Genomic DNA, 17859 nt, shown 5'->3' with positions numbered 1-17859 from the left:
CCAGAGCCGTCGGTGCTGCTGTCCTGTGTCTCCAGCGACGGGCTCCGTGCCTGGCACATAGTTACTGCTCTGTTACACAGGGACCCATGGCTCAAGTCCGAGGGCTTCACACCGCCTCTCGTGTACCTGTTCCCATGTTTGGGCTCTGTGTTGTATAATTCTTAGTCTGCTTCTGGCATTATCCTCTGCTTCTATTGACGGATTCATGTCCTTTAACACACTTCTCCCAGTCAACCAGTTAGTTGCCCTGTTTCTCAAGAATTTCCCAAAGTGCAGTCTCCTCCCCAGAGCCCTAATGATGTAACAGGTGTGGACTTTCCCACCCATCTCATTTATGAGTATTGATATTTAACTGATAATTATCTTTATTTGTGTATTTGTGTTAACATTTTTTCCCACACATGCCTTTTTAAGACTTTTTTTTCTTTAATTTTAGAAAGAGAGCAAGTGGGTGAGCAAGTGCAAGAGAGGAGAGGGGAAGACGGGGAGGGAGAGGGACAAGCAGACTCCATGCTGAGCATGGAGCCTGACTGGGGCTTGATCCCACGACCTTAAGATCACAACCTGAACCAAAACCAAGAATCGGACACAACAGACTGAGCCAACCAGACATGCCCCCGCCCCCACCACCACATGCCTTTTTAAAAATTACATGATATTTAAGACTTTATGGGCATTACAAACTATGAAAAATTTAACACTATATAGATTTCATCTGTTTTAGGAAGCAGGTTCTTAAAAGTTTATATATGATCTGTTTGGTTTGTTTCTTTCTGATATAGTAGTTCCACTTTGTAAATGTGTTCGATAAACTATAGAAACAATAATTCCATGGTTCAGAGAACTGTAAAACATGCTGATAAACAGAAGGAAAACTTTAAAAGGAATTCTTACCTTGTGACCCAAAGTAAGCAAAGCACTTCGTGGGTATTTCTGAAATCTGTCTTCAAGCTACATTATGCCAATTTATAAATCTTACGTTATTTGGTTTCATTCTCCAACTTCAGCTGAAATTATTTCATTTAAAAATCAAATCAAAACCACAGTGAGATACCTACTTCACATTCATTAGGATGACTATTATTTAAAAAAAAAAGACAGAAAACAAAATAACTGGTGTTGGCGAGGATATGAAAAAAATTGAAACCCCTGTGCTTTGCTGGTGGGAATGTTAAGTGGAAAAATAGTATGGTGGTTCCTTAAAAAATTAAATATAGAATTATCATATGATCCGGCAGTTCTCCTTCTGGGTCCATACCCAAAAGAATCAAAAGTGGAGACTCAGAAAGGTATTTGTACACCAGCGTTCACAGCAGCAACATTATTCACAATAACCAAAAGGAGGAAACAACTCAAATGTCCGTTGATGGAAAAATGGATAAACACAATGTGGTATGCAGTGGATTATTATTCAGCCTTAAAAAGGGAAGAAGTTTTAACATATGCTACAGACTTGGATGAACCTTGAGGACATGCTAAGAAAAAAAAAGCGAGAATAAAAATGACAAACATTGAATGATTCCTAGAGTAGTCAAACTCACGGAGACAAAGTAGAGTGGTTGTTGCCAAAGGCTGGGGGGAAGGGGAACAGAAGAGTTGGTTAGAAGGAACAGAGTTTAGTTCAGGATGATGAGAAAGCTCTGGGGACAGAGATGGGTGGTGGTTTTACAGCAGTGTGAATGTACTAACTGCTACGGAACTGTGCACTTAAAAATGGTTAAATGGTAAATGTTATATATATTTTACTACAATAATAAAAAAATAGGTTTATTGATGCATGTAAATTTATAATTGCCTCAAAATAAAAACTTTACGAGATAGAAAAGGTTTGTTCCTTTGACACCGTTTGTTGAAATTTGTACTGTTTTATGTTGAATCCATATTGATATCATAGTTGTTAGATTGAGAAATTAACCTGTGCTACTTGGAATTTGTTCCTGCCTCAGAGTCTTTTACGATCCAACTACATCCACACTCTTCAGTTACGGAGGGTGTCCATTTCCCATCAGACTAGTTGAGCCCTTTGACTTTTTAAAAACAGGTATGATCAGAGGATAAATCCCTGTTTAAAGGCTGGTGAAATGGAGTCAAACAGTTTTAGAGTTTATATGTATGCTAGCATGTAGGACAAAACAACTCAAGTCCTTTAACTCTGGCATTTTCATGTCTTCCCAGGTATACCTTGAAAGACTTTTAACATATGCAGAGATAGACATCTGTCCGGCCAACTGGAAGCGGATTGTTCTAGGGGCGATCCTGCTGGCCTCCAAGGTTTGGGATGACCAGGCTGTGTGGAATGTGGACTACTGCCAGATCCTGAAAGACATCACGGTGGAGGACATGTGAGTGTGTGTATTGGGGTGGGGCACCATTTGGGAAGGAACTACGTCCCTCTGAATGGTCTGTATGGTAATGAAGGAATGAATTTGACTGAAGGTCTCTTGTGAGTGGGCACAACAAGGACATGGCTGGGGAATATTACACCTGTACTACTCTTCATTGAGGATCATGAAGAGGTACTGGTTACACTTTTTCATTTTGTGAAACTAGTTACTGAAACTATATTATGGGCAGACATTCTTTTACCTTAATCAGAAAGGTGTAGATAATGCTGTCACCTCTGTGATGGCTTTTGTTCTGGCTCTTTACCTCACTGCAGACTCATAACAATGCCCCACACCAGTCTTGTGGGCAAGAGCCTCCTCAAAAAGCAGAAGAGCTAAAATACTATGTTTCTGTTTAGTTCCAGGGAGAATTTGCAAGTTCAGTTGGTTAAAATCAGCATTCTGTCCTTGGGTGCTCTTATGTGTCTCATTAGGGCTGCATGTGCTCCCCTAGCTGGTCTCAGAGCCCCAGCTCAGTGGAAGCGCCATGAGCTTGGGGGGCGAGGGGTGTCCACCCCCATAGCTCTCAGGGCGGTCTTGGGATTTCTCAGATGGTTCAGTCCTTAGATTTAGGTGAGGATTGTGAACAGGAGACCTGCAGGCCTGTTGTCTGCGATCTCTGGGGTCTGGGAATACAGAAAATAGGTTTAGAGCCTCTTACAGGACAAAGGAGCTATTTTGGAAAACAATCAGGATAAACTATTTACAGTTCCTTATGGTTTTTAGGTACTTCTGACACTATTCTTGCTAAAATTTTTCAGTTATTGTTTGTTCAGCTTCCTTGAGGAAGCTTTAGGCTGGAGAAGGTGCCCAGCTGTGTCTCTGTCCACCTCCATGTTCCTAGACCCAGTCATCCTGGGGGTGTGGGATCTTCACAGTGCCTGTGCAGGCTGCTGCTGGGGGGTGTCATGTGGGCACATTAGTTCTGGGTTCCTCACCAGCCTAAGGCCCTTCTTGCCTCTGGTTACTGATTGGATGGCACCCCATTTTTGTGGTACCCTGTGAAGCACACCTGTTTGTCTTCTTAGGTCTTTTGTTGCAGAGCCTATTTCTGCTGTAGACCTATAAAACTCCTTCCTGGGTCTATAATTCTTTATTATAAAAAGGAGGACAAGTGTAAATAAGTTTTTGATAGTAAGAAAAATTAAAGTCTTGATTATATTTCAAAGTGAAAACAACTACTAAAATAATTGTCATCAGGACCACAGAGGAGGATGCAAGGTGGTAAGAGGTACTGACTTGTTTCCTTTATTGGGGGTTACTCTGTCAACTCCTTGATATCATTTGACACTTGAGTTGTGTGCTGTAGGAATGACATCATGGTTGTCCTTCCTTGTTTGTGTTGCTGATGTATGTATGTAGGCGACGAAAATTTTCCCTTTTTCCCCTTTTAGGTTCTTTGGTCTAATAATTAAATTGACATAAGACAAACAGGAGAAAAACAAATTTAATTTTGTACATATGGGAGCCCCATAAGGATATGAGACTCAGAGGCCCTCAGGCAAGTGAGGCTTATATGCCGTCTTGAGCTAAGGAATGGGATCGGGGCCTAGGGCTTCAAAGGGGAGGAGTGCAGTTCAGAGGGAGATAAAAAGAGCAGATGCTTGGTGATCAGATGTTTGCCCCACCATCCAAGTTTTTCACTTCGGGACAGTGAACCCCAGTAAGGGAGGGTGAGCAGCCTGCCTCTCTCTCCCAGAGCAGAAGAGTGGGAAAGGAGGGTCCAAAAGGAGAACCTACATACTTGATGTGTTCTTGGGCAAGTCAGTTTTAACAGTGAGAAATGAAAATTACAGATCTAGAAATACGTTCCCTAATGCTCTTGTGTTTTTAGGCATACTTGGAGAAAGCTTTTGTGTATTGTAAGGGAATACATAAACCAGCATGAAGCCCAGTGCCCTGCTAACCGCTGCAACAGAGACCCAGCGTTACGGGCTGAATTGTGTTCTCTCAGAATTCCTGTGTTGGAGCCTAAGGCCCAGTGCCTCAGAATGTCTCTGTATTTGGAGATAAGGTCATAAAGAGGTAATTAATTTAAAGTAGGTCATAAGGGTGGGCCCGAATCCAGTAGGACTGAGTCACACAACACAGCAGAGGGACAGCCATGTGAGGACACAGAGAGAAGGCAGCCATCTGCAGGCCAAGAGAGAGGCTTCTGAAGAAACCCAACGCTGCTGGCAGCCCCCATCTTGGACTTCCAGCCTCCAGAATTGTGAGAAAGTAAATGAATGCTGTTTAAGCCCCCAGTCTGGTATTGTATTGTGGCAGCCCTGGTAGACCGATACAGATGTTGATCCTGGCAAGTGGGGTGCTGCTGTGACAGTTACCTGAAGCTGCGGAAGTGGCACTGCAACTGGGTAATGGGTAGAAGCTACAAGAGTTTTGAGGCACATGTTAGAAAAACCCTAGATTACCTTAAAGGGATAGTTGGTAGAAACATGGTTGTGAAAGATGATTCTGATGAGGACTCAGAAAGCAGAGAGCTTTAGAGGAAACTTTTCTCATCTTAGAGATAGACATGTAGTACCACAAACAGAATGTTGCTAGAATTAGGACTGTTAAAGGTGCTTCTGGAGTGTGGTGTCAGAAATGAGGAACATGCTGTTGGACACTGGACCAAGGGCAACACTTGTTACACAGTGGCAAAGAACTTGGCCAAATTGTGTTCTAGTGCTTGTGTAAGGTAGAATGTTCAAGAATGAACTGGAATATTCAGCTGAGGAGATTTCTAAGCAGAGTGTTTAGAAACCCTGCCTGGTTTCTCCGTGCTGCTTATAATAAAATCTGAGGAAAGAGAAATTAAAGAAGGAATTGTTAAGCAAGAAGGGACCAGATGTTGAAGATTTGGAAGAACTCAAATTTTCCAACCTCTGCCTATCCTTATTGCAAAAAATTAGAAAGCATGCTCTGCAGAGAACAATGAAGGTGTTGTGGCTGGACAGTGTTTGCCAAAGAGGTTACAAGTGTGGCTCAGTGGTCCAGTCAGTCATCCCAGCGGAAATGTTGCCAGTTTAAACTGAAGGGGACAAGACAGGACAAAGTGAAGGAAGGCTGTGGGACTTCAGGATTCTACAAAAGAGCTGTCCTGCTGTGACGTGTTATCCTTCAAAAGGGGAAATGGCCGTGAAGGCAGTTTGGGAGTTGGCAGGGCTGCCTTTGCCCCCACGGGCACAGCAGGTATGGGTCTTGGGGGCTGAGGCTGCCTCCTCCTCGGCTAGGATTTGGGGCTGCTGCTCTTGGCTAAGGGGGCCCAGAGGCAGGGCTCCCCTCTCAGTGGGCTGGATGATAGAGCATCAGCCAAAGATTATTCTCAAGCCTTAAAATCGAACGCATTTGCCCTGCTAGATTTCGGACTTGCTTGAGGCCCAAGACCCCTTTCTACTTTTTGATTTCTCCCTTTTGTAATGGGAATGTCTGCCTATGCCTGTGTGACCATCGTACTTTGGAAGCAGATAACTTCCACAGTAGGAAGTTTCACGTGTTCATACCTGCAGAGGAATTTTGCCTCAGGATGAATCAGACCTCTGGTCTCACCCATACCTGATTTAGATGAGATTTTCGGGCTTGGAGTTGATGCTGGAATGGGTTAAGACTTCTGGGTTGTTGGGATGGGGTGAATGTATTCTGTATGTGAGATCTCTTTCTCACACCATCACATGTCAGCTTTGAGCACCTAGTGACAGTTGCCGTGCATGGGAAAGGGAAGGATGAACTTTGATGGGCAAAAATGCTGTTAAAAGAAATTACATTGTGGGGTTGACTTGTTTTTGTTTTGCAATAACCTTAGAAGAGTTGTTCTCATATGTAAAACAAAGGAATCTCAAATAAGGAGAAGCCAAGGGACTGGTTTTAGTGCTGCATAGCAGATAGAGACAGCAAAAACCTCTGACCCTCCATGGGTGTAGGGTGCCCGGTCTTTGGTGTTTGGTTTTCATTGTGGTAAAATATACATGGCATAAAATTGACTAGTTTAGCCATTTTTAAGTGTACAGTTCTTTGGCATTAAGTACATTCACATTATTGTGCAACCATCACCAACCAGAAACTGTGTGCCCATTAAATAATACGTCCCCACATCCCCCTTTCCTGGCCCCTGGCAGCCATCATTCTGCTTTGTCTCTGAATTTCACTTCTCTGGATGCCTCACAGAAGCAGAATCACACAGTGTTCCTCTTTTTGTGACTGGCTTATTTCACTTAGCATAGTGCCCTCAGGGTTCATCTGTATAGCAGCACATAGTGGAATTTCCTTCCTTTTTAAGGTCGAAAGTATTGCAGTCCATGTGCATACTCTGTTTTGTTTATCCATTCATCCATTGCTAGACACCTGACACTTGCACTGCTTCTGCTCTTGGCTCCTGAGAATAGCATTGCTGGGAGCACGGGTGTGCAGATCTCTCCCTGAGTCCCTGCTTTCAGTGCTTTTGTGTATATACCCAGACGTGGGATTGCTAGACTGTCAGTGGCTGGTTTTTAAAGTGAACCCGTTTTTCTAGAAAAGCAGATAGATGATAAATGTTTAGATGATAAAAACAGCTCTCCTTACTCCATTTTAGAGGCCCCTTCACAAGTTGTGAATTGTGCTAATTCAGTTGGGTTTCTCTACGATTTTGATCTAATAATAATGCATATTTCTGAATATATGTTTTGTTTACTGACTTGAGTTACTTCTTATAAAATTTTAATCAGAACTGTTTTCTCATGATTATTCAGTTGAGGGCAGTAAATCCATCAAGCCTGTTCTCTCTGTGTCACTCTTAGTATTTCTTATGATTTATCACGTAGCAAGCTGTCACATGTCCCTGTAAGATGTCCTGCTGCAGTTTGGAATTTCAGATTTTGGGAATTACTTTTATCTGCTAAATCTTGCCTTAGTTAGAAATAAGCACAACAGCTCTAAAGTCCGTATTTCCCTCATTAAAAAAGAAAGGCCTGAAGGCTGTTCCTTTTTTCCAAGGAACCTTGAGGAAAATGCCACCTTGTTCAAAAACAGATTCCTCTTGGCTTTAGTCAGAGTGTATCCCCTCAACAAGAGTCATTGCTAGCCAGCTACCACCGGGGCCAGGATTAACAGACTGGCTCTATTCCCCTCCCCACCCCCCCCCCCACCCCCACCCCCCGAGGTTTTCTTAGCATCAGGAGAGTGAGAGCTGCAGTGGCTCCTTCGGCCACCAGACGGCAGTCTGTCCCCAGGCGGCCCCCACGGTCCCCCCAGGAGAGCTCCTTCCAGCCCTTTTGTTTTGGCACTTCTGACCTTAGCAGTACTTTTACACTCTTGTTTTATTAAAATCTTAGCTGAGTTCCAGTATTTCACAGGATGATCTCTTGTTAAATCTCATTTAAAGGAGGCATAAATAAAAGTTAAAGTAAAAATTATCCCAAATAAGCCAAAGTAATTTAGACTCTTTAAAAAAAGAATAAAATTTAGCACAGTATGAACATTTGGAGCTCACCTTCTTTCACTAGACTGTATAGAAACAGCAAATTATGGTGTTTCTCTGATGAAAAGACCTGAATGTGACTTCTCAGTCTTCCCATCTGAGGACCACAAACCTTCTGTAGCAGCTCTCATTTGTCCAGTACCTTCTCTCTCTGAAGCCACCCACTCTTGCTCAGATTGCAGCCTTCCTTCCCCACCACCTTGGTGCTCCTGTCCCTTGTTGTCACAGCAGGAGATTGAGACAGAGTCCTGAGTAAGTCCACCTGGCTTACTGAGGTGACTCACCAGGAACAGACCAGGACTCGGGTACACCATGGGGACAGAATGGTGCTGAGTTAGTTTGAGGCTGCAAAACATCAGGTACCTGCATCCAGAGGCCAGAGCTGGGGGGCTCAGTGTTCAGTGGAGTCCATGGAGGGGGGATCCAGGCTAGTTGGGGTGAGGCCTAGCACTTAGGGCAGGGTTTGTCAGCCTTCAGATTCACTTACAGGAGATGGTGACCAGGTATCCTGCCAGAAATCCCCTGCCCCAACCCTTGTTCCTTTCCACCAGAGCTCTGTGTTTCCAAGCTCAGTTCATCTCTTACTTCTATGGGAAGCCTTCCTCCATCCCTCCACCCAAGCTGAGCTTGGCCTGTTCCATCCAGTAAGGGTAATTATTGAGCACTAATTGTATGTCACGTGCTTTGATAGGGGCCAGGTGGCATGGTTTCTGGCTAGGAGGAGACAAGCAAGGACACTGAGTCAAGGTGACACCTGCAGTGGAGTCTGATAAAGGACAGAAATAGAGGGCTGTGTAACGTGCTTGGGAGCACAGGGTGCTTTCAGGGGGAGACGATGCCAAAACTGTGTGCCCGACCTAGCACCAGTGCTCAACAAACAGATCCATCGCTGAGGACTTTTCTCCCTCCAGGTACTAACTGTCAAGAAATGAACCTGATCTAAAAGATAATTGACATGGGGAAGTTCTCCAAATAGAAGTTTTAAAATTTATTCTGGCTACCCATCATTCATTTTCATCAAACTATAAATGGGTTGACCAGATGGATCTTAAATACCTGTGTTGGCTCCTTTACTGACCAGTCTGTGGAGCTGAGTGGTTCTAGAGGTTTGGGCTGGGACCAGCCGCATCAGCATCCTGTGGGAGCTTGTTAGAAAGACACATTCTCAGGCCCACCGCCCGACCCACTGAACCAGGACTGGGGTGGGCTCCGCAGTCTGTGTTAACGAGCCCTGCATGTGATTAGATGGCAGGCTCAGGTGTGGGGACTACTGCTTTCACTCTTCAGAGTTGGCGGGGGTCCCTTTTTGTGAGTCCAGGGCTGCAATTCATTCACCTACTCCCTGCTTTGCCTAAGAAAGCCCCCACAGCAGTCCCTCCGCTCTTCTCCTAGGAGGTAGGGAAGGGGAAGGCCCACTGAGGAAAGACAGGCCTCTAGGTGTAACAGAGGCTTTTCCCCTGGGCTCCTGTGTTGGCCCCTCGCCAGACTCCACTTGACAGCTCTTGACTGCTTCATCTGCCCCAGGGTTGATGGTTCGTGCTGGGATTTGCAGCCAGAGTTTGCTGTGTGTGTGGTTGGGTCTCAGTGAAACGCACCACCCTGAGGCACTTCCTGGTGATCGTCCCAACTAATCAGGCCTCATCCTTCTGGGCACTTGATCATTTGGCTTTTAGTACCCATTTGGTGGTTAAACTGCAACTCTGGTGTCCGATCACGCAATTAATTAGATAGCTTTTCTCCCTGGAGGTTGCAGTTTTCTGGAGTCTGGTCTCTAGCAGCTTGCCTTGGTGGGCCACGCAGCCTGGTATGGCAGCTAAACATGTGCTCTTTTTGTCTTTGCTTTGCAGGAATGAGCTAGAGCGACAGTTTCTTGAATTGCTCCAGTTCAACATCAATGTTCCTTCCAGTGTTTATGCCAAGTATTATTTTGATCTTCGTTCTCTGGCAGAAGCAAACAACCTGAGCTTTCCCTTGGAGCCCCTGAGCAGGGAGAGGGCTCACAAGCTTGAGGTAAGATGCTTTCACGTACTGGTTTTTGATGCACTATTGCAGATGCCTCATCCGGGTCTCCCGGAAGTGGGAGATCACCACGCTCATTTCTCCCACTGTGTGTTGTTATGAAATACAGACAGGTCACCCTGGATTTAGAGTTGGCCAGTTTATTTAGTTGATTGTAGTTCATCCAACCATAGTTTTAATAACCTTCTGAATATCTTTTATTTAATGTGCATTGATTCTATTCTTCAAATCTTACCAAAGATCTTTTTTTTAAAAAATATGCTCACACGCTGTGAATTGTGCAAGACTGTTGAATCACAGACCTATACCTCTGAAACAAATAATGCAATATATGTTAAGAAAAAAAAAAAGAAGATAGCAGAAGGGGAAGAATGAAGGGGGGGGAATCGGAGGGGGAGACGAACCATGAGAGACGATGGACTCTGAAAAACAAACTGAGGGTTCTAGAGGGGAGGGGGGTGGGGGGATGGGTTAGCCTGGTGATGGGTATTAAAGAGGGCACGTTCTGCGTGGAGCACTGGGTGTTATGCATGAACAATGAATCATGGAACACTACATTAAAAAAAAATACGCTCACAAAAAGGTATTTCTCGACATGCACTTTTATAAGGAAAAAGATACCAGATGACCCTAATGATTGGGAATCCCAAAAGGTTATATTCTGCTTTTTATTTTTTATTCAAAATATTTTCCCCACAGCCCAATTAGAGCTGGGGCCAGCCCCATGGGTCTTGGTCTGGATTTAGGGCCTTCACTGTTAAGCTGTGTAACTTTTGTGCTCATGACCTGTGTATATAGCTATTTGCACCTAGCTCTTCCCATCTGACTTGTTGAGTGGATGAAAAGTGGTGGGGTGACGAGGAAGGGTGAAACCCCTTCCTGCAGACAGAGAAGGTGTGCTGAGACCCTCTGTACCTTCATCCTCAGGCACTGTTGTGGACCCTTTGATCAAAGCAGTTGATGGTACAGTCACGTCCCCAGCTTGGTGAGCCCCAGGAGGTCTGTGCTGCCTGCCCCATTGTCCAATCTGAGTGACACGTTATCCTGATTCAGTACAAGGTCAGGATAGCTAGAGTGCTGGTCTAACAGGATTAGTAGCTGTGAACCACACAAAGTCTAGAGGTGGAGGGAAAGGGATTATTATGGTTTGCAAGCTTAAGAAAGCCGAAATTTTAAATAAAATTGTAAAAAGTACGTAGTATGCTAATCCCAAGAAAAAACTGTAAAACTGTGGAACAGACTGGATATGGAGCACGGTGTTTAAAATAAAAACCCAGTGAGGTTTTCCGAACTCGGCCACTTTGCTGTAATTGTGTGCTCGCCATTGGGATGCAACTGCTCATTTAAAGTCTCCCATTTCTCTGAAGGAGGTGCCTTACGACGGGCAGGCACGTGCGTGAAATAGGATTCGATTTCACGGTCAGCAGGCTCCGGAAGCCCTCCTGCCCAGTGCTCCTCTCCTGCTGAGGGAGGAGCATGGAGCTCCTGGAAGTGGTCGCTTAGCCTGCAGAAAAGCGGGTCTGGGGTTCTCTGTGGGAGAGTATCTCGTGTTGCGGACACATAGGCTGGCTGAGACAGGGTAGCTGGTGCCGCTGTGACCTCCAGCAGGTTATCTGAGTGGGAAGAGGGAGTGCGCACCTGCCCCAGGGGCTGCCACACCAAGTGCTGCGTAGGCTCACTGGGCCGAGGAAGGCCGGTAGTCCTAGCAAGACTGTTCTCTGTCCTCCCAAGAACCGGAGCTTCCTGAGATGCAGACCCCCACTCCTCTGCAGGTCTGGACAGAAGCACTATCTGGAAAAGCACGTGGCACCCCCCTTTGAAATAATTTTTAAGGAATGGGATTTCATTATTTTCCAGACCCCAGTATCCCTCCTAGTCCGTCTGGTTAGCAAACTTGAACCCACTTGTGGAAAGCAAGGGGGTTTGGTGAGACATATTAGAAGTGGCTGTTACCTGAGGCTCTGTACCTGCTCGCACGTACAACCAAAGGGCTGATTTGATAGGCAGGTTGCAAGGTAGAGTGTGGACGCTAGAATGTACCAGGAACCAAGGCAAGTGCAAAGTGGTCTTTTCATTAGCCTGGTCATTTCTCTTTGAAATAAGTTAGTATCTCTGTATGCATGTGGGAGATGGGATGAAAGCTAAGGGTTTGCATTATGAAATCTAATGTCTGTAAGGGATCAGATTTTCTCTTGACGTATGTCACCTATATTAAGTGTGTGGAATGTATTTCACACGGGAACTCCCAGTGGTCTAGCCCATCTCCTGCCCTCGTTCATCTGTCGTTTGGAGGAAGACGTCCTCAGCTCCTGTCTCTCTCCTCTAATCCATCCTCCCTGCTACCACTGGAGTTGTCGTTCTAAAGTGCATTTGTGGGTTTTAGAAAATAAATGAGAATCGGTTGCCAGTACTCTGTGTTCCCAGTACTTGGACCCTAGCCTGATACGTGCATGCTCTGTTATGTGCACATCTTGATTGGAACTTACACATCCATTCGACACATATTCCCTCGGGGTCCCCTGATACCAGGCGCTGGTTACCAGACACCAGGAGTTTACGTTCTGCTGGGAGGACACAGACAGTAAACAGTAAACATAATAAATAAACTAGTATGTTAGAAGGTGAGTACAAAAGAAGCAGCAGGGTAGGGGTTGCCGTTGTCAGTAGCCTCACTGAGTCGGTCATGGTGGCGCCAGGGCTCTAGTGTGGGCCCTCTTAGCCTTGCAGAAACCTCCAGGCTGAGGGAAGAGCTGCTTCAAAACCTACAGTGGGAGCCAGCTCAGGCTCAGGTGATGGGGGCGGAGGGGGAGGCCGCAGAGCAGTGTGGGTGAGATGAGGGGAAGTATGGGGGAAGAGATCACAAGAGTTAGCTAAAGGGGCGGCAGGGAGAGCAGCTAGAAGGATTATCATCACTTCAGTGAGAGCCATGATGATGTGATCAGGGTCTACTGCTCTTGTGCCTTTGTCCCTTGATGGTGACTTCCTGGCAGCTATTTTCCTAGCCCCTGCCTCATCCCTGGCCTTTTGCTTAAATGGTATATAAATTAGAAGACCTCATGTTTGCATCATCGTGAGTGAAGTCAGCCCCACTCCTGGGTCATTTTGACAGAAGGCAAGGTGAATGTGACCAGGACAAGACATCTAGGGTGATGTGAGCTGGCTCCCACTTTGTCATCCATGTGCTCTCCACCTGCACCCAGTAGCAACCCTGAAAGAGCCATGACCAGGCTCCGAGCCCCAGGGAGGGCTGAGCCTTGCTCTTGGCTGAGATGTTCTCCCCAGAGTCTCACTGTCTTCATCAAGAAAACGAGGACAGTGTCCCCTCCCAGTTCCTTTCTTCATCAGTCATCTAGAGTTGACTCAGACATGGGGTCATCTGCTCTGACTCAGTCTCAGATAACTGACTGCCTCCAAGTACTGTACTGAGCGCTCTTACCAGCGCCGCCCGGCACGAAGCCCTGATGCGTTATGACAGCCACGCAAGGCGGGGTGCTCTTTACCCCGTTTGCAGACGAGGATGCAGGACTTGAAATAGGCATAGGCCCAGGTCACACCCCCTCTCTCCACCGAGTGGTTCGCCAGCATTGACCCAGCATCTAGCTGAGCCCCAGGCTGCACTGTCCTATAATTGTTTCACATTTTGTGATGATTTTCTCAGTTAGACTGTAAGCGCTTTGGAGACAGGGCCTGCGTCTGTACCTCCTTCGTGGCCCCCACTGCAAGTGGCCCAGATTTGGGCCGCAGCATGGAAGCTGCCCGGGGCAGGAACTCTTGTCAGGATTGGCCCCGTGTGTCCTCAGTGCCTAGAACGATGCTGGCACCCAGCAGGGGTGGTGTCTGATGAGTGAGGGAGCAGAGGGTGCCTAGAGGACGGTGGTGCTTGCTCCCGAGTCCGGCCCTGACCCGAATTGTCTCTCTTCTGCCCCTCAGGCCATCTCTCGCCTCTGTGAGGACAAGTACAAGGACCTGCGTCGACCCACGAGGAAGCGGTCAGCGAGTGCTGACAATCTGACTCTGCCGAGGTGGTCCCCCGCCATCATCTCCTAACCATGGGGGTCCCCACTGGAGGCCATGCCATCCCTCAGTTTCTCCTTTAGTGTGAGAAAAGACAGACTGGGGGTGGTTTTGTTTTTGTTTTCCTTTCCTTTTCTTTTTTAATTCATAGCTCTGTCAGGCTGCCTTGATGACCGCCTCCAAGCTGTGTGGCCCACTCGCACGCAGCAAGGCCTCGAGGGAAGCGAAATCAGTATTCTGGAAATCCTGTTTCATGCCCTTCCCCATCGTCATTAACAGCACTTCCCTCATGGAGGAAAAAGACTCTAATCCTGGAGAAGGAAACAAAGGGAAAGGGAAGTCGTGTAGAGGCAGGGAAAAGGTTAAATGGCTTGACCATTTCTTAAGTCCCCGTCTGGTCAGTAGATGAATACGATGGAAAGACACAGAAGTAGGTAACAAAGTTGGATGTGCATTAAAGACAAGAGTGCGCGTTTATCCACCTCCGTCTGGATCAGTATGTTCTGTAAGACTTCTTGCATTCCTTCTAGCTGCTTTTTGGGATTTGGGGGATTTTTGTTTGTTTTTATTCTGTTTTTGGTTTTGGTCCCACAGAGCAGAGAATATAGTTTGTATCCACCATGGCACAGACATCCAAATAAATAGTACTGGTTGTTTCTCTCTGCACTATTCCTGTGAGCTGTCTTCTGAGCTTTCTTCCTCACAAGTGGGATGCGCTTGTTATATTTCTGTACACCTTTATTTTATACAGTTTTTCTTCAACGGTGGCAAAATTAACTTGACTGTAGTGCTGAACCAAAAGTATCCCTTTCCCTCCTTATTTCCCACCCCAAGAAAATTCTAGATCACATGGGTGCTTGTGCCTTCCAGTTTATTTGCAGTTGTTTTTTTAATTTTTTTCTCTGACCTGAAGTCGTAGTTACAAATCAGTCAGATTTTGTGGGCTGAAGGAAAGAGTGTGCAGCAGAGGGTGTCCCCTGGGTGAAGTTTTTTCCAGAGTGCTAGGTGTCTGCCTGCAGTTACTGAGTAGGAGCCATTTCTCTGTACCCCCTGCCCAGTTCATTCCTCTACTTCCATGTCCACTGTTGCAAGCAATATTCTTCTCAACTTTTATATGTTTACTTTAAATCAAAGTTAGTCTATTTGTATAAAATTTTTTAAAAATCTAAAATTAAAAAAAAGGGGGGGTGGGTTATTCCCATGGGAAGATCATTGAAGGGCAAAATGTTACTATTTACTGAGGTATTTTTCACAGGACGATTGAATAAAAAACTTGCATTTTCATTGTGGGTGCTTAGCGAAGTTACACAAAAATTCAAACTGTGAAGGTTTATGCTTCATTAATTATGACCATACTTTTTCATTTTCTGACCATCCCTAATTTCCTTATGGGCTAGATGAGAATCTTTTATATCAAGTAAAATAAAAGGGTTAATGATAGAATATCAGAGTAAGTTTGATATTAAGTCTAAGAATCTGAGTCAATGAAGCATATAATGCTTTGGGTGTTTGCATATTTTCTTGGGTCACAATGATAGGCTTCTAAGTTTTTTCCCTTTTCAAATCTGTGTGAGGCGAATGGCAGCAGATACTCTGTGTTTCACCTTCTTCCTCTGTGAATGTGGAAACTTTGGAATATTAGTCTTGGGTACCCGAAAGTCATACGCCTGATCCTCAAAGATGCCTGCTTCTGATGAAAGGTACTTTGGAAATGGAAGAGACTCAGAAAGGTGAAATCCCAAGATCCCCAGACCAAAAGTGCTAGTCAGGTTTCGGTGAGATTTGTATCCTGTGTAAACAGCTGTTTGGACCAGAAATATTGTCAAGTTCTTTCTGGCCTAAACTTCCAAAAGCCAACAAGCAGAATCTGAAAAGTTAACTATCTTTCCATTGTAATGGTGTTGATATACTCTATGGGTACCAAAATCAGCTTCTCTCTTCAAGTAAGAGTTGGATTTAGAACTTTAAATAGAGATCTAAAAATGTAGAAAATATCATTTTATATTCCCTAATCTATATAGCTTAAAAAGGGACATATTTTCTTAGCTGAATATGAATACCTCTCAAGCATAAATTAGTTCCTCTCATGTAAAGTATCTTATTTTACCGATCCATTTCAGGAAAGACGTTCTGCTGCCTTTAAAGCAGAAAGCTTATTTTTATCCCTTTTATTTGAATGAGAGAGATTTGAAAACTGAATTGTGTAAATATTTCAATGCATCTGCTATTATTTTGTGGAGTTTATTAAACTACTTTAAAAAATTGTATAGTCTATTTATTGTATGTATGTACATACAGTCTGATAACTTAAAATTTAAAGTGGATTCCGTAAAACCTGACTCAGTCTTGTTTAGACTATTGAATATTGTTTTAGCCTTGTGCACTGGACTCTACCTCTGTATAGGAAAATTTTCCATATTCATTAATAAGTATTGATCTGTATTAATTGGTTATGTTTCTTGCACTAAGGATTTTTAAAACTCTGCTGTTAAGTGTAGATTTTAGTTTTACTTTTGCAGTATGAATCACTTGACACATAACGTAGATACTTCAGGTTTATTTATTTTATTTTTCTACATGACGGTGAAGACTTAAATTTTGTTCTCTGGTTTGTTCTGAGTTTGCCAAAAAGAAACCCCAACAACACCCAGTACAGTACCTATTGGTAAATCATAGTGACTGTAATTTGTTTGCAAGGTGATTCAATGCCCTACAGTTAAAGCCAGATTGCAATTTAGGATGACATTGTCTTAGTGTAGTTTTTAAATGGACAGTTCTCAGCATTGATGGAGGATGAAGAAAACCACGCATTTTGTTGACTTTAATTTTAGAGTAGACTTAAACAACAAAGTCATTGGGAGAATAAGTATATATCCCAGTGAAATTTTTTGATTTGTTTTACTCCCCCCCCCCCCCCCACTGGGAAAAGGGAAAGAAGTCAGGGATTTAAAACCAAATTGGAGGGCAAAGTGGGAGATCCTACCAAGATCCGAGATGTACTCCTATGCCTTAATGCACTAGGTGAGGCCGGTGTCAGAGCCTTGTACCCATCATCTGGCTCCTCTCCTGGGCTGGCTCTCCCGAGTTCCTTCTCTTGGTCTTTGGCAGGGGCATCTCCATCTTGGGGTTTCCCTCAGTTCTGGGCATTTTGATCCTCAGCAGAACTGCAAAGCAGAATTTTGGGAGTGAGCAATTTTGATCCTTTCCGGCTGCTTTTGGTAACCTCTCACCTGGGGCCATATTTTACAGCTTTGAATTTTTTAAACAATAAAATATAATTCCTGGTTCATTGTAGGTACTTAATAAGTGTTAAATAAATAAATACATAGAACAAATAGTGCCTTCTTGCTGCATTTTTTGGAATGCTATATTGAGATAAAATTCAACAGGTTTTATGGATGCTGAGTGTGAACCACTTCTTTGTCAGAGCAATGGGAAAAGTCTTATTAGTCCTGTAAGTTTAGAGTAATTCACAAAAGTATTGAACACTTCTTAGAAACCTCTTATTGCGATGTTGCATGACAGAGACCTATCAGAGCATGTCACTTTTATATTGATACCCTATTTTATTTGAATGTCTTTATCCCCTTTGACTTCATCGGAGTCAACATCTCAAGACTGTATTGGGTGGATCCTAGAGACATGGATCATCTTTTGAAAGGCCATCCAGAGAGAGTCCATATCCTTGTTGAAAAAGAGAAGAAATCAGAAACATGCCTTCAAGCTGAAATGGGTAAAGGAGACTTGAGAAGATTTATTTTTTAAACTCTATGGATTGCTAGGAAAACGCTACACACAACTTCATTAAGATCATGATTTGCTGTTACTGAATGCAGAGCCTTACTAGAACTATTGCATCTAAAAACAAATGCTACCCCCCACCCCCAACCCCTGCCTCAGTTCAAATTAGGGAGTTGTAGAAGTGTGCTTGCAGTCACAAAATGGGTGATGGATTGTGGACCTGACCAGTTCAGCTGACTTCCTTTCCAGTTTTGCTATTGG

General features: G+C 44.4%; 1 protein-coding gene across 2 annotated transcripts in view; it reads left to right on the top strand.

Moving 5' to 3' along the window:
* The window catches only part of CCNY (cyclin Y), a 313868-nt gene extending 296674 nt beyond the window's left edge, over positions 1-17194 (top strand). For both annotated transcript variants that reach the window (XM_035729163.1, XM_027592354.2), the window contains exons 8-10: positions 2176-2342; positions 9672-9834; positions 13774-17194. In XM_035729163.1, coding sequence (XP_035585056.1) covers positions 2176-2342; positions 9672-9834; positions 13774-13890 — 447 coding nt within the window. In that variant the 3' untranslated portion in view covers positions 13891-17194. The remainder of the gene's footprint in view (positions 1-2175; positions 2343-9671; positions 9835-13773) is intronic.
* Positions 17195-17859: the final 665 nt, after the last annotated feature.

Source organism: Zalophus californianus, chromosome 9 (assembly GCF_009762305.2).
Source record: "Zalophus californianus isolate mZalCal1 chromosome 9, mZalCal1.pri.v2, whole genome shotgun sequence".
Lineage (NCBI taxonomy): Eukaryota > Metazoa > Chordata > Mammalia > Carnivora > Otariidae > Zalophus > Zalophus californianus.
Note: the sequence above shows the minus strand (reverse complement) of the source record. Positions and strands in the feature narration are given on the sequence as shown.